The sequence below is a fragment of the Gavia stellata genome, chromosome 10 (assembly GCF_030936135.1).
Source record: "Gavia stellata isolate bGavSte3 chromosome 10, bGavSte3.hap2, whole genome shotgun sequence".
Lineage (NCBI taxonomy): Eukaryota > Metazoa > Chordata > Aves > Gaviiformes > Gaviidae > Gavia > Gavia stellata.
The window spans coordinates 2,686,605-2,702,665 of record NC_082603.1 but is presented as its reverse complement, the minus strand read 5'-3'; the positions used below and the strand labels follow the sequence as shown (position 1 = coordinate 2,702,665).

The following is a 16,061-nucleotide window of genomic DNA, read 5'->3' as shown; positions in this document are numbered from 1 at the left end:
CACACCTAGAGCAGTAAATAATAAATTTTGCATAGGGCTTGCTTTAAAGAGATGATTTGGTGTCCAAAAATTGCAATCCAAATCCAAAAGTTTTGGTCGGCTTCCTTTTTGGGTCACTAATTTTTATTTTGACCTGTCTCCTATGTCATCACTCAAGAATTTGTACATGTTTGTCTTTGGTGCATGTTTGTCCACTGATGGTATTTGAGTAGTGATTGAGGACCCAATTAGTATTAAAAAGAAAAAGTATTTAAGGGAAAATTACAGGATGATTAAGCTGTTCTGTTTCTTTGGGGATTTTTACAGTGTTGTATGTAGGTCTAAGAGGTCATAATCTCTTTAGAAAAAACGCAACAGTGGTGGTCATCTGTATCCAGTATTCATTACCAAGGGTAATAAAGCTGTGGCTTTTTACACTTGCTATTACAGTGACTCTCTCTTCAATCTTCTTTTTCAGACAGGTGTGCTTATAGGAATTAGATTTAGACTTAAGCAAAAAGTGCAAAGTGTAATTGCTGTTGTTTTGATACTGCGTTTGGTAGAAATTACAGCATTTGTTGGAAATTACAACCCAAAGCAGGGGTATGTCACCAGAGACCAACATCTACATTATCCTTTCATGAGAAAAAGTAGATGTTATTTTATTTTCATTTTTTAATGGAAAAAACAATTAGTTGATAATATGTTCAAATTCACTAATAAACAACCTTCATCCCGTTTATTTTAACTGGCCTCAAATTTCAATTAGAGATGATTCCTAGCATACATTATACTAGGGAATGAAGGGGTTTAGTTTTCAAAAGCCTTCTTTTGGATACATTTGCATCACTGGAATTCAGTCCCTGTCTCCAGTCTCTGTAAGATATAAGCTTCCAAGATATAAAACATGCTCATAAAACATTGCTGATCTACCATATTTCAAGAAAGGCTTCCCTCCGTAATTAGCGAAAATAATGTTGTCAGCCTATAATCCATTCTCACATGAATTCACCTCCACTACAAACCTGTGGAGGTTTGTAGGAAGATTGGAATGTGTTACTTTTTCAGTATTAATTTTGACTTTCAAATAATGCCTTGAAATAGTAACGAATAGTTAACACTGACTTTGTGGTTGTTTTGGAAACACAGCTGTTAACCCTAACAAAATGCAGATTTTTGCCAGAGAAGTTCACTCATTTCTGGTTTTATTTCTCTCACTTAATGTTACGAGATGGAAACCATTGTCTTTTCTACCCGTGTAACTGCATTGGCCTTTATTTTTCCACACATACTCCAGTAGAACTTTCATAACCATCTTGGCTTTTGTTTTTCCCCCAGTATTTTTAGGGTACCTATTCATATATGTATGAGTGAGGTTAAGTGTTCCTCTTTTTTTTTTTAAAATTAGCAGGTATTTAACAGACATTAACATTGTCTTCCTAGTTCACTAGGAGTTATTGAGAGGACAGAAGCTATACATCTAAATTTTAATCAAGGTAAATGAAATGTGTCAGATATGTGGTGCAGAGGTGAGTGGTAGGTACTGCTTTAGGATTACATTTTGTTTTCTCAGCCCTTTGGCTAATCTGCTTATTGCAGGAGCTTTGCAAAAATTGCAGGCTAAAGCCAATATGTTCTGATCAGATTCTGAACACAGAGATGTTCACAGCAGATGGGATCTCTTCAGCTGGATTTTCTATTGTGAAGACTATCATAGTTTTATTACTCAAATTATTTTAAAATTCTTAGCTGTTCTGCCAGTTAAACCCTAGCAGTTTAAAGTAATTTTATATTTCTTTCAACAGAAAATATTAAGCTAAAGAATTTTGTAAGCAATGACAGTTCAGACAGTGAAGATGAATCACAGCATCCCAAAGGTAAGGAAATCCTCACATTTTATTTCATAGTTTACTTTTTTCATCAGCTTTCGTGTAGCATGGTCAAGTTTGTGGATGTTGGTAATTAGCCATAGCCAGTTTTCCTTAGTCTTACCAACAGTATCTTATAACTGAGAGCTCTGCTTTCATTTATACCAATGGTAAAACTTAATTGCCTAGCCCAAGGACCTTAAAGCAGCCAGTGGCTCAGCAAAATAGAGAAACATTGAACAAGAGACCTCAGGAGGGCCTTTGGCTTGACTTCATGCCTCCTGCTGAAGCTGATGACCAAATGATTCTCTCACATATCTTCAGTCTTGCATCAGCCCAACCGGGCTTCACAGAGGTTTGCAATTTCACATACACCCAAAAATTAGGCTTGCTGAGCCAGTGGAAGTCTGTTGCCAGCAAGCTACCGAGCTCAGAAGCATGTTTGAATTGTTACCAGCACAGCAAACTAACACTATCCATTGTTTTCAAGGGTTCCTTGATCAAATATTTACCTGAGAATGGTTTAATTTGTGTTTCCAGCGTTCGTACATGTCTTCTAGCACCTTTACAAATCACATCTGAGACAGGAAATTCCCAGTGCTTGGCACAATGTTTTAAACAATGCCCAAATCCAGTTTCCCAGAAGAGTCACAACCACTAGGGGAACACTGGGAGGTGGGAGGAAAAAATCCTATTGCAAATTATCTTTAGGTACCTAAACCACATGGGGATTTCGGTGATTTTAGTCAGGGTCTCTGTCTTGTCCTAATAATGCTTTCTGTATTTGATGACACTTCTGGGGATGACAGTGATTTTCACCTGAAGAAATTGGTTACGTTTTTAACAACTAAAGCAAATGCAGCTGTTTGTAATTTTAGGATCTACAGGAAGAAAAGAAAATCTTGTGTGATGAGACAGTGAATTATGTCATTACCTCAGTTAAATGATTACTTCTTCAGTTCCCCTTATGTGTAAAATAATAGGGAGAGGGTGATACCACAGTCTGTGTTTATTTGCGGATTTCCTGTTTAAGCACTATAGTCAGCACGAAAGACTACATTTCTCTCATAGTTTGTAGCCATTGTGGACAACCTACAAATCTGTGATTTGTAAACCCTTGGTAATCCCTCTCACTTCCATAGAATATTATTGTACAGATGTTGGACCTCTAAACGTTGTGGTGTTTGATGCTTGTTTTCTCTCTGCTTATATAAAAATCAGTTCCTTTAAAGCCTGGATTAAAGAGGCACATTTCAGTGCTGGATTTAAAGTATCAAGCCTGAGCGTGAATTATCTTCTTATACAAAACACTCCAAAAAGTTGAGTTTTGACAGTTTGTGAATGCAAGGTGGTACCAATCCAAGTCATTTTTACTGCGACGTCTGACTATAGACATCTAAGTCTGGACAGTTCACTGTACTCTTTAGTTAATTAAAACCAAATATTGCTTGTGGTCTACAGTTTACTCCAAGGGTATTTTCAGATATTTTAGAATTCCCATGCTATAGCATTCTCTTTTATGCAGACTAGCTTTGCCTTCTTAAGGAAAGCTGGGTTCCTAGCAATCAGCAAAGGATGGAGAAGGATGTCAATACACTTCCAGATGAATTCAGGTCTACATAGAGTATGGATCTTGGCAACTCATGTCTGTCCCTTGAGCCCAGGAGACTTTGCATTCTGGGTGCTAGCACAGATAAAGCCATATCCTCATTGCCTTTTCCATCCAGACTAATGAAGTCCGCTCAGGTCATCTAACACATTCCCAGTCTATTTTCCTAATGGACACATCCACATTACTGTACTGCAGATGAAAAGTTTCACTGGCCTGTGAAGTTGGTAGGATGGTTTCTCTCCATTCCTCTGAAATTCTTGCAGCAAAGCTCTTTCATTCAGTCCACGGCTCCTTGAAAGAAGGCTATGACCCAGTTCCTTTTATTTTAATAGGTCCTTTATTTTAGTAGACCCAGAAATCTTGGTTTTATAACTTACATGTTAACTGTCTCACCATCGGTTATTTTCATTCTCCTCTACAGGCACTGAAAATGCTGAGGCAAATCAAGAATATCAGAACAGCAGCCAAGAAAGCTGGGTGCAGCGAATGCTGATGGCTTTGGTGGGTGATAGTGCCCTTTTCAACACCAGGGAAGGGCGTGCTGGGAAAGTGCACAACTTCATGCTGGGATTGAATCTCAACAGCTGTTACCCGCTCTCTCCTCTGGCAGAACTTCTCACTCAGGAGTCTGTGGAGGAAGATGAACTAGATGCAGCGGTTGCAGGTTAGTTTGCAGAAAGCCTATGTTGCTGCATATTCATTAGTAAAACCAGAAACAGCGAGTTCTCAGTGTGGTAACATTGAACTATGAGGCTTACAGCAGCATGTACCTGAAGGCAGGAGGATGTTTCTGTAGCAGCAGTCGTGAGTATTGATCAGCAACAGACGTTGTGAGGTGACTGGGTGTCTCAAAGGGCACCCACCGCACAGTGACTTCTGTCTGCTGCCTACCTCCCCTGTCCCCTGGCAGAGTGCAGAACAGTCAGTACCTTTTGGAGGGGAAGTGGCTCTTTATTTGGAAGGAATTGCTAGCAGAAGTGACCAAGCTGCTATTGTGTATGGTGCCCTTTATCAAGGCTGCTTTCTCACTCTCTTGGACTTCTCCAAAGGGTATCCTGTGTTGTTCCTTTTCTCTTATTGGTGCTAAGCCTTCTGGTGGAAGTAAAACCTTTCCTTGTTCTCCTACAGGGCTTCCCTGTTGCAAAAATTTTGTAGCTCTTCTGCTGGCTTTGTCTTCCTCTGAAAAACCTGTGGAGGCAACACACTTCTATAGTTCTAGATCTTTGCTTTGCTGACACCATGTTCTTCCCAGTACGACTGATCTATTAGGTGCATTCGCATTTCACATGTGGCTGATGTGTAGGTGCATTCACATCTCAAATTGGCTTAAGCAGGGAGCAGGAATGCGGATGGAAGGTAAGAATTTCAGAAAAATATTAATTTGCAAAAGTAGTTCAATGTCTTGCCCCACTCCATGAAGTACATGGTGTCTGGGACGGTAGTTGCAGAGAATTAGGAATCACGTTCGATTAGTATTTTGAAGATTTGCTATAGACAGTGTTCATTACAATCTTCTCAATGAAAGCCAATTAATTTCTTAGTATTCTTCTGGCACTGGTGCTTTATTTTCCTTCCTCGGTAGGCAACAGAGCGCTGAGTTAAGGATGTGAGTTACCCCATAGAAAAGTTATGTCACAATGAAGGTGCATACTTGGTGGAGCCTCCACATACAGTTTCTGTGAGACAAACTGTAATGCTTCTGGATTATTATGGATTATTACTGACATCCATCAAGCCAAGAAACTACAAATCTCTGAAAGTGGTGTTCCTCCCATGTTCTTGTGTAGCGGCACAGTGTTGCCAACCATCCCTCATAATAATAGTAGTCACTTCAGCCCTTATTTTCTATTCAGAGGAAAGAGATTGTCCTAGCTGGCTATTATGCAATAGTAAATACCAGATGTCGTTTAAAAGCTTAAGTAGCAGACGCGCTCTAATGTCTATTTGTTAATGTAACAAATCCCTTTGAGTTGTTGTATAGTAATTTCCATCTCTCCGCCACTTTCTAAATATTTTTATCATCTCAGAGGTGTTTACAACTGGGTAATCTTAATATTTATAGTAGTTGTAAAAGAGGCAGGAAAGTGGGTAGTAAATTTATGGTTGGAAAAAATGACAGTTGATGAGAATTTTGCATAATTAAGACGTGGATAATCTTCAGAATCAACTACCAACTTCCTGGGTTTTAATTTCAATTGAAATAAAATGCTGGTTTGACAGAAGGAACCTGCACCTCTGAGACAATTACATCTGAGTGCCTGAAATTTCTATGGGTAAAATGTCTGGCAAAAGTTTGACATGACTGCGATTTTTTTAGTGTTAGCTGAAGCCCACACTCATAAACCTGAACTAATAACTCAAATCTAACAGCTATGAGTAGTTGCAATATTATGGTCAAGAACAGTTAAAAACCCCTTGAAATTTCATTAGTTAATATACAATTTAATAATTCAGTAGTGTGATTAAGTGTATCCAGATTTTAATGCTGTGAATTTTGCTAATGTATGTAAGAGCCTAGGAGCTGAGAGGAGTAAATAGAAAGGAAACTTTAGTGTAAATTTCAAATATTGTGTATTACCAAGGTACTGGATGCATTTAAACTTTGCATATTTAGTCCTACCACTAGCAGTTTACCTATCAGCTTGAGTACAAAAAGAAGTCTGGATTGCTTTAGGACTTACGTTCCCTTTATTACCAAATGCTCCACAGGAGAAATAAATGAATCAAAAAGGATATAAATAATACTTTACATCTCCAGTTATCTTAGACCTTCTGTAGACCCACTGAGTTGCACTGCAGAGGATGAACTGTGGCAGACCTAAGCTGATATTACAGTCATTACTGAGGATTGAATTTAGGGTCTGCAGTGCATACAGCAGAGATCCCAGCTGCTTGATCTGATAGTAAAGTGCTCAGCTTTGCTTTGCTATGGATTCTGTTTATGCTGAGCATTTTCTTAATTGATCTCAAATATGTTTTAAAACTTTACACCCCTTGAACAATTTCATTGTGAACTCAGAGTTGTTCTGTTTCTGTGCCTTGATATTACAACACACCAAAATGACTTGAGAAGATGCCAAGTGAACAACAATAGGGAAAAAATAACTCATAATCTCTGCTTCCTTATTTCAGTAGTTATGGAAACTCTGTTATAGTAGATGCACGTCAGTAGCAAATGCCCTTTTCATCTCCCATACTTCCATTGAAGCTGCCATCTGTGACAAAGTTTGGTCTCTAGAACATGCTCTCTTTTTTATTTCTAAACAATTTTTAATACCCGTTTGTGTATCCGATTACTGCAAACCAGATAGGCATGCTGTGCTGGTTTAACGCAGAGCTGTACTCGTAAACTTCTTGTACTTCTCCCAGTCTGCTGTTTGATGGACTGAAAGCTTCTCGTAATATGGATGCATCTTTCATAAAAGCAGTCTGCATGGGCTGAAAGTTAATGTCCCAGGCTCTCAGACCATAAATACTCCGTTCAGTCTTCATACCTTTTGATGAATAATGATGGATTGACTTGCCAGGGCTGTGTATGTAGAATGATTGTCCTGCATTCATGTGTTACAAAGTATAAAAAGAACAAAGGTTTCTTATCCAGCCCTTCAGAATAACTACAGTACAGGTTACAGAGTAGGTGATGCTTCTTTTAGCATCAGGGATACTTATTGTAACTTACGCCTCTCCCAGGAGCAATTGCAGCCTCACCTGCAGTGTCCTGACCCACAGTTCAGTCTGCCTGCTTGCCCTGTCTCACCGGGGTAGTGTGCGCTGCTTCTGGCCTCTGGCTCCAGATCCTGTGTAAATCAAATCAAATTACATGCTGAGTCTGCCTTTAAAGTCATGGCGTTAAAGTAACGCTGGATTATCTTCATTGCTTTTTGAATTCTGACCCCGTAACATGGACACAAGTTGCATTTCGGAACTTTTCTTCTCAGTTCAAAGATTAGAAATGTACTTCTAAAATGAATTGTAATAAAAAGAAAAACCTTGGTGTTGAATTTCTCCTGTAATCACAGAAGACCACGACTAATAAAAACAATCTATGTCATCATTATAAATTTATTGATGGTATTATGATGTTTTATCATTTAAAATATCATAAAATTACTATGATAAATTTGATGATAGAGTCATGAAGGCTGTAAGCAATAGGAACAGTCTTGTTCTTCAGTGCCTTTTTGGTAGGAAGTTTCTGTATGCAGTAACACTCCTATCACAAACATTATTATAGGTGGTACTATTCTTGTTTAAAGGATCACTGTTGACTGTCAAATTCAAATTTTGTAAAATAAGATAATACAAAACTTGAACAAAAATGTTTCTGCAATTTTTTAAAATTCTACTGAGAACAAGGTTTGCAATGTCTTTAAGAAAGGAGGGGGAAAACAAAACTAGCTTATTTCTGCTAAAAGGATTTGTAGTAAGTGGATTTTTTTTACCAGGGTTTTTTTAATTGTTACGAATTTGATAAATAGTAATATATTTTCATTGATTTATGCTAATTAATGGCTATGAAATAGATCTGGTTCTAAAATAGGTCTGTAAACACACTTAGCCCTTTAGCAATAGACAATGATTTGAAAGTCTTTTCTCCCTTAGATATCAAGGCAAATATTAGGAAACTGGTGCCTCATTTCTTAGCAAAGTGCCCTCTAATAAATAATAATAATAATGGATACAAAATATCAAAATATCTGTTCCAAGATTTTTTTGCTGCTCATAACTGTAAGTTTTTCTCATGGATCCTGAAATGATAGGAACTAGAGTTTGAATTATTTTTGATGGATTTTCTTCACATAAAAATATCTTTTTTCAGATCACTTCCATCGCCAATAAGTGGGTGCTAGGAAATTTAATTATACAAGAAATAATTATATTATTCTATTCAGCATTCCTTAGATTACACTGCCCTCTACAGATCTGAGCATTCGTTTTTAGTCAAAAGGCAAAAACATACACTGGAAATATTCTTAAGATCTAGAGCAAGTAAAGACTGTCAGGAGAAAAGTTTTAAGTACTACAAGGAACATTTAGTAGTATCCAGAGAGTTGGCTAAGTGCAGAGACACTTAGGAAAAATTGCTGCTTCTTTCCTGAGCTGCACCCAGGGAATATTGGGGTTAAAGGGGAGACATCAACTTCTTCAGCCCTCAGTTTGGGCGTTAGAGATAGGAGACTATTTTGTACTATACCGTGACAAAAAAAGCACTAAGTGGCTTACATGTAATTCTGCCTAATGCCTGAATTTAGATACGGCTATGGGTTACTGTTTCTTTTTGTCCCTAGTATAGTAGTGGGTATGAGGTCATGAGATTTCGTGTAGGTTGAAAAAGAAGTCATTTGACTTGGTAGTCCTAATTTTAATGGACAGAAACAGACATCGAAAAGCATCACTCGAGAGCAGAGCCACATCAAGGCTGTTAGGCAAATTTCAGTGATTTGGGGAAGAGGAGCTGGGAAGGACAGGGGCTTTGGGAGGGAACCTGGGGGAAGAGGTTTGGGCAGGGTTTGTGGGACACTGAGGGGAGGTACGTTAGGGATGTATGTCTCTTAACGTCCCATAAACGCTTTCCTTTGTGTATGGGTTGTTAGGGATGAAGGGGTAAAGCTGGGAAGGCTAGGGTCAAACCTGGGCATTTGTCCCCTTCGATTTTGCCCCGAGCCACCACTGCTTCTGCCTTGGGATGGGGCGTTTGGGTACTTGACCTACTGAGGTCCCTTCCAGCTCTGTTTATTTCCCCTCATTCTCCAGTTGTTAAGATGAGAATTAAGGTTACACACGAGGTCACAGTATGCTTAGTGCGATACTGTACATTTTGAATTCTGCGGAATCTTCAGTACTTGGGGAAACATTTGAAAGCTCATCAAAATTTCAGTTCTTAACTGGTGTATTTCTGTTTTGTTTTGTTTTCATTTGTTCTGCACAGATCCTGATGAGTTTGAGAGGATATACGAGCCACTAGATGTGAAAAGCAAAAAGATTCATATAGTGGACAGCGGGCTTACCTTTAACCTGCCGTACCCACTTATCTTAAGACCTCAAAGAGGCGTTGATCTGATCATCTCTTTTGATTTTTCAGCGAGGCCAAGTGATTCCAGTCCTCCTTTCAAAGTAAGTAAGATAGGCCATTCCTTTCTTTGTGTGCATAAACTTAAGTTGACTCAGTTGTATTCTTCCAGTCGGGTTAGTTGCACATTTCATGGTTCCAGAAGGCCTTAGTGCTATTGTATCGACAGCATTGGAGCAATTTGTTTCCACGTCAAGGCAGAATATTGCACTCTGCCTCAGTTCCTGTTTACGTGACTCACATGAGACAACTGACACAAAGAAGGCAAATATATTTTCTTTGAAGTAGTAGCTCGGTTGTTTTTATGGAAGTCTTGCCTTCATGCTGAATTGCAGAATTTTATTTTATGTCAGTATTAAACAATTAAGTAAGTCATTTACCATTGTGCTAGTGCTCTACCTCTGTACAGCTGTTCTCTGTGATGCTGTGATGTAAATGAATGGTCTTCTGTCATCATCTTGCAGAAATGTGTCTCAGTCACTCTGGTATTGCTAAATATATAACATTTGGGAAGTGGGGCTAACTGTTCATTTACATCTGGCGAGGCTGGATCAATGGGCCAAGGCCAATTGTATGCAGTTCAACAAGGCCAAGTGCCGGGTCTTACACTTGGGTCACAACAACCCCATGCAATGCAACAGGCTTGGGGACGAGTGGCTGGAAAGCTGCCTGGCAGAAAAGGACCTGGGGGTGTTGGTCGACAGCTGGCTGAATATGAGCCAGCAGTGTGCCCAGGTGGCCAAGAAGGCCAACGGCATCCTGGCCTGTATCAGAAACAGTGTGGCCAGCAGGAGTAGGGAGGTGATCGTGCCCCTGTACTCGGCGCTGGTGACGCCACACCTTGAATGCTGTTGAGTTTTGGGCCCCTCACTACAAGGACATTGAGGTGCTGGAGCGTGTCCAGAGAAGGGTGACGGAGCTGGTGAGGGGTCTGGAGCACAAGTCTGATGAGGAGCGGCTGAGGGAGCTGGGGTTGTTCAGTCTGGAGAAGAGGAGGCTGAGGGGAGACCTCATCGCCCTCTACAACTAACTGAAGGGGGGTTGCAGAGAAGTGGGTGTTGGTCTCTTCTCCCATGTAACTAGCGATAGAACAAGAGGAAATGGCCTCAAGTTGCGCCAGGGGAGGTTTAGGCTGGATATTAGGAAAAATTTCTTTCCTGAGAGAGTGGTGAAGCACTGGAAGAGGCTGCCCAGGGAGGTGGTGGAGTCACCATCACTGGAAGTGTTCAAGGAATGTGTGGACGTGGCACTTTGGGACATGGTTTAGTGGGCATGGTGGTGTTGGGTTGATGGTTGGACTTGATGATCTTACAGGTCTTTTCGAACCTTAGTGATTCTGTGATCTCACTAGGATAATCCCGGTACTGGATTAAGTAGGATTCCTAAATCCATTCAGGCAAGAGCAAAGCAACCTCAGAAAAATCCAGCACGTGTGGAAAGCACGGCTGTCATTCTGCACGACCTGTACAACCTATGCATCCAGACAGCTCCAGCTGATCAGAAAAGTTTAATGTTGGATCAGTTTGGTAGCTAATGCAGAAAAAGCAGCGCTTACGAGACTACTGTCAGGTACTCAAAAAAGAGGCAATATTTATTTGAAACCCATGTCAATTTTAAAAAATAACTTTCAAGGAAACCAAGAAAACGTGCTTGTTTGAGAAACAATTGGCATTCTTTGTTGCTTTACTGAGGAATTTCAATTAGAACAGAGTATTTTTTTCCTTCCTCTTGCTATCAAGGGACAAAACCCCAAAACAAAATTAGAAAATAACAGTAGTGTCAAAATTAACTCTAGATCAGTGTTGGCGAATGCAAAAAACCCTCAAGCTTCAGGAGAATAAAAAAGTGTAACTTCTATAATCTCTAGGTCTCTTGGGGACTACCTGTAAGAGTAGAGCACTGAGAGGACTCATACTAGCCCTGAGATCCTTCATTTTTCCTTAATTGACTGAATCCCACAGTCTGTTTCTTCTTTTAATTTTCTATTTGTTTAAGAATTTGTCTCCTTTTTTGTCATGACTGAGTATTTTCCCCATCAGCTAAATTTGCTGACACACCACTGCCATCTCCTCTGAAAGATCTTTTTTCTTCAGCTACGTTTTGTTCTGCACGTGGAGTCTGTGCAAAAGGCTGTGTGTCTCTATTACTCTTAGCCTAAGCATTGAACTTTCTGTCTTCGTCAGCTGCAATTTTCTATGCCGTTTCGGGGAACGTAACATGACTTCCAATGGATCTCTCCATGTTAAGTGGTGTCCTGAAGGTTTTTCTGTAAATTCCAATTTCAAGAAGGCAAAATCCTTTTACGCAAGAAAAAATGGTGGGAAAATTAAATGGTGCCTTAGGTTTTCATGAAGCCACCGTTGAAGGGCATGGTTCATTATTTCTGAAGCGCAAATATGTGTATAATCAAGAGTGACGTACCTCTAGCTAATACACAGGTATAGTCCACAAGCAGAGGCTGTATGCTAATGGCCTAAAGGACAGAAACCAGTTTTGTTTACTGGCTGTGCAATCCCATTGTTCTGCTTGCATTACAAAGAGTAAATGCCAGTTCAAGAGTTGGCCTGTATCTGTGGCAGCACTCTAATATATTTTTATTACTCCAACACACAGGGAAATCAGCCAGCTGAAGTCAATGACTCTACCCTTGTTTTATTATTTTACACCCACTGTCTTTTAATCTCTTGCGTATCCAAAACAGTTGCCCAAAGAAGGGTCCTGTTTCATTCAAAACCAAGATTAAAGATGTTGACCTTCCCTCTCCTCCCTCTCACACACCCACATTACATGCTTTTGAGTCATTATTTACAAATTATTTTGTTTACTGAGTTGTCACGAGGAAACAAAACGTTTGTCTTCCAGACTTACTTCTTCACGTAGCATGCTTTCAAATGCTGGTCTGTGCTATGAAGTGACTCTGAACATAACAACGCTTGGATCAGTGTTTATTACTCTCATTGGTTTCCATAGCACTGATACTCAGTTTGCAAGTAAAATTATGGATGGTTTTTTCTAGCTGTCAGCTCTGTAAATTGACCCAAAGATTTATGTGACAGACCAGCTCTTTCCTTCCTGTGAATCATCGCAGGTGATGAAGATTGGGCAGGCTGAATTAGGTGCTCAGTTTGCCATACTGGGTCATCTATACAAGGATTGACTTGATCAGTCCTTCTGCCGTAAAGAAGCGTCAGTTAATAAAACTGCTTCTAGTAACCAATTTGACCTGTGTCTCTCTACATAAAATCTCACTTTGCAGTGGATGCTTATATGAACCTGAGTCTTTGTTACCTTTTCAGGAAATTTTGCTTGCTGAAAAATGGGCCAAAATGAACAAGCTTCCTTTCCCAAAAATAGACCCAAATGTATTTGATCGAGAGGGCATGAAGGAGTGCTATGTTTTCAAACCAAAGGATACCTCTTCAGAGAAAGACTGTCCAACTATAATCCATTTTGTTCTGGCCAACATCAACTTCCGGAAGTACAAAGCTCCAGGTGAGTACACAGTTTCTGATGCTAAATCTAGGTGTTCCTTTGAAGCTTTATAATGGCATGGTGATTATATACTAGAAATGTTTTTTCTCTGAAATAACTCTTAAGTCTATCTGTAGTAATTAGGGATTTCAAAAGAGCCATTAAAAAATAAGATGGTAAGTCCTCAGACCTAACATTTACATTGTATTTTTGTATTTGTTCCGTATGCAGGCGTTCCAAGAGAAACACAGGAAGAGAAGGATTTTGCAGACTTTGACATTTTTGATGATCCGAATACACCATTCTCTACCTTCAACTTCCAGTATCCCAATGAGGCTTTCAAGAGGCTTCATGATCTAATGGAGTTCAACACCCTCAATAACATAGATGTACGTATGCCACTGTGGAAGGGGCTTAAAGGGAATTGTTAAGATTGTTAAATGGGAAAGCAGGCGATGCGAGGAAAGCCCTAAATCTGTCATACAGAAGGTACAGAGGTTTACTTCAGTGTTTGCCTGATTGTTATGACATATAAAGTGCTTCTTGCATTTAGTTGTGCCTCTTGCTATTCTCAGAATTGAGGCTGGATCAAAGCCCGTTACAGTCAGTGGAAAAAATCGTCTTTATTTTAGTGAGGGCTGGAGTATACCCTAGGTACGTTCTTCATGAGCTTGCGTAGAAGCGTGCGCAAACTGTGGCATGGTCGACTTGCATCCTTCCAGCCTGGAAGGGAGGAAGAGTCCAGTCACTGTAGGTAATAAAGTGGCTGGAGTTACCTGAAGAGAATTGGATGAGATACACAGTGAGAATTAGGTGAAGGGAATTTGGTCTTTTCACTTGACCTCTATTTCTGAAGTACTGAAATATCAGTGTTGTAGGAAGTATTACCATATACGATCCTCAGTCAATAATAAACCACTAAACAAATATGCTGCTGGAAAGGCCAGAGGTGCTTTCTGGTGGGAAAAAAAAAAAAACCTCGAAACAGTATTTCTGGGGCTAAGAAGATGGATATAATATTGTGGCCATCTTCCAAATGGAAGAACTATTGGAGTGTAGTGTGTGTGCTTTTTATAATGTTTGAGCCCGTGCTCATTAGGATCCATTACCAATTCATATTCTTTTTAATTTGGTTCCTGTGTTGTTTTTGTCATTTTACCATCAAAAGTCCTGCAGGGTAACAGGGCAAAGGTGTCTGGGCAGGATGTAGACATTATGTTGAGGATTTTATACTCAGTTCTTTATGTATGCTGATTTTCTAACTGGAAAACAGGAAAATGGAATTTTTTTGTGAAGATCTCTGGAAATTTCTGTATCAACTAACTCAGTAATAATTCTTTTTAATTGATACTAGCTGTAACACATGACCATGATCCCAGCATCCATAGAGTGACTTGCCATATTCACAAGTGTAAATGATCACCCCAGATAGAGAAAGGATTTTTTTTTTTAATGTAGTGAACAAACCTTGTTACTTCAGGACAAAGGAAGCAAAAGTGAAGATTTACTCTTTCTCAACATAATTATTTTCTATACCCCTTAAGTATGGATTTTCTCCGTGTTTTGATTTACCCTTTATAATTTCATTGGGACTCGGTTTAAATGATGTACATTCTTGTGTGACTTCTTTGATGTTGCTGGTATCCTGTCATATCTTTATTAACTACATTAAAATCATTGCTTTATACAATCAAGAAAATAGTATTTGTAATAATACTCAGCAATCACTTTGTTCAATGATGGAGCAGAGATAAAAGCAGGAGCAACAGTTGTTAACATCTGAAGGGATCTTTCCTATCAGTTAATAAATCACTAAAACATTAGTTATTTCCCCAATGACACGTTGTTCGCTCTTTTCCAGGTGATCAAGCAAGCTATGATGGAAAGCATTGAATACAGAAAAAAGAACCCATCTCGCTGCTCCGTGTCTCTCAGCAGTGTTGAAGCAAGGAGATTCTTTAATAAGACCAATCTTAACAACAACCATACGTAGAGGATCTGTCTTAGGTCCCACTCCTTCAAGAAGCTGTTTCTGTCTTTATAACTGGAGTCAAAAAGACACTCTCAGAGCATCACTGCTCCTGAACAGGGCTGTGCAAAACTCCTGAAAACATTTTTGTGTGAATTTTCAAGTTTCAATATAATTTTGTAATTCTTTTTTTTAAACTAAAAACATTAAAAACATTTCAGTATGCTGATATCCTTATTTTTAAAACTATGGAATTAGTTTATTTTGACTATGGTCATGGGGTTCAGTGTCCTTTTTTTTTTTTTTTCCTTACAAAATTGTAAACACTGGTTCCTTATAGTGGGGCAATTGCCTGATTTTTAATTTGATGTAAACTGGGCCTATCTTGAAACGTAAGATGGAAGTAGAAACACAATAGAATAAAACTTTAGTAACAGAGACAACGTGTACCTGGGCTTGGGCCCCGATTCCACTCTGCTTTGTATCAATGAGAAGGTTTCCTCTGACTTTGGTTTGAAAAGTCAGTAATTGCTAACTACTGCTGGGCAGCAGCAGCTCCCAGGTATATTAGGTCGCCTGGCTGCTTACTAACTCTTTAAGGTTGATTTCTTATACTGGAAGGAGTTTTGCTCACTAGTAGCCGTTGGCTCGGTTGGCCTTACCAAAACTCCATCATCTGTGTTTCAAATTTCACTTTTCTTGCATGAGTGGTGTCTCTTAAAAAAAACCCAACAAACCTTTGATAACAAAGGGGTGTCAAAGAAATGGGGTTTATACATCTTTGATATTATGAGTGGGATCCTCAGCTGGTTATTAATGCTAGTAGAGCTTTTGTAACTGATGCTGAGAAGGATCTGCTCTTGAATCTTTTAATCTCAAATATTTTCACAAAAATTGAACTCCACTTTACTACTGTTTAAGAATGTATGTGTCTACTCAGCAAAAAAATCCAACCTCTTGTATATTCTTTTTCGCTTTTGTTCCACAAAATTACATTGCTTGAATTCTTGAGCTAGTAGCACCTGTGTGTTAAATTATTGTCAGTTCATGTATTTCTGACCAAAATGTTTATAGATAAATTAAAAGTGCTTT

General features: G+C 39.2%; 1 protein-coding gene across 2 annotated transcripts in view; it reads left to right on the top strand.

Moving 5' to 3' along the window:
* PLA2G4A (phospholipase A2 group IVA) overlaps positions 1 to 15,086 on the top strand; it is a 68,458-nt gene extending 53,372 nt beyond the window's left edge. For both annotated transcript variants that reach the window (XM_059821991.1, XM_009806888.2), the window contains 6 exons: positions 1,785 to 1,856; positions 3,881 to 4,123; positions 9,389 to 9,573; positions 12,826 to 13,021; positions 13,232 to 13,389; positions 14,862 to 15,086. In XM_059821991.1, coding sequence (XP_059677974.1) covers positions 1,785 to 1,856; positions 3,881 to 4,123; positions 9,389 to 9,573; positions 12,826 to 13,021; positions 13,232 to 13,389; positions 14,862 to 14,993 — 986 coding nt within the window. In that variant the 3' untranslated portion in view covers positions 14,994 to 15,086. The remainder of the gene's footprint in view (positions 1 to 1,784; positions 1,857 to 3,880; positions 4,124 to 9,388; positions 9,574 to 12,825; positions 13,022 to 13,231; positions 13,390 to 14,861) is intronic.
* Positions 15,087 to 16,061: the final 975 nt, after the last annotated feature.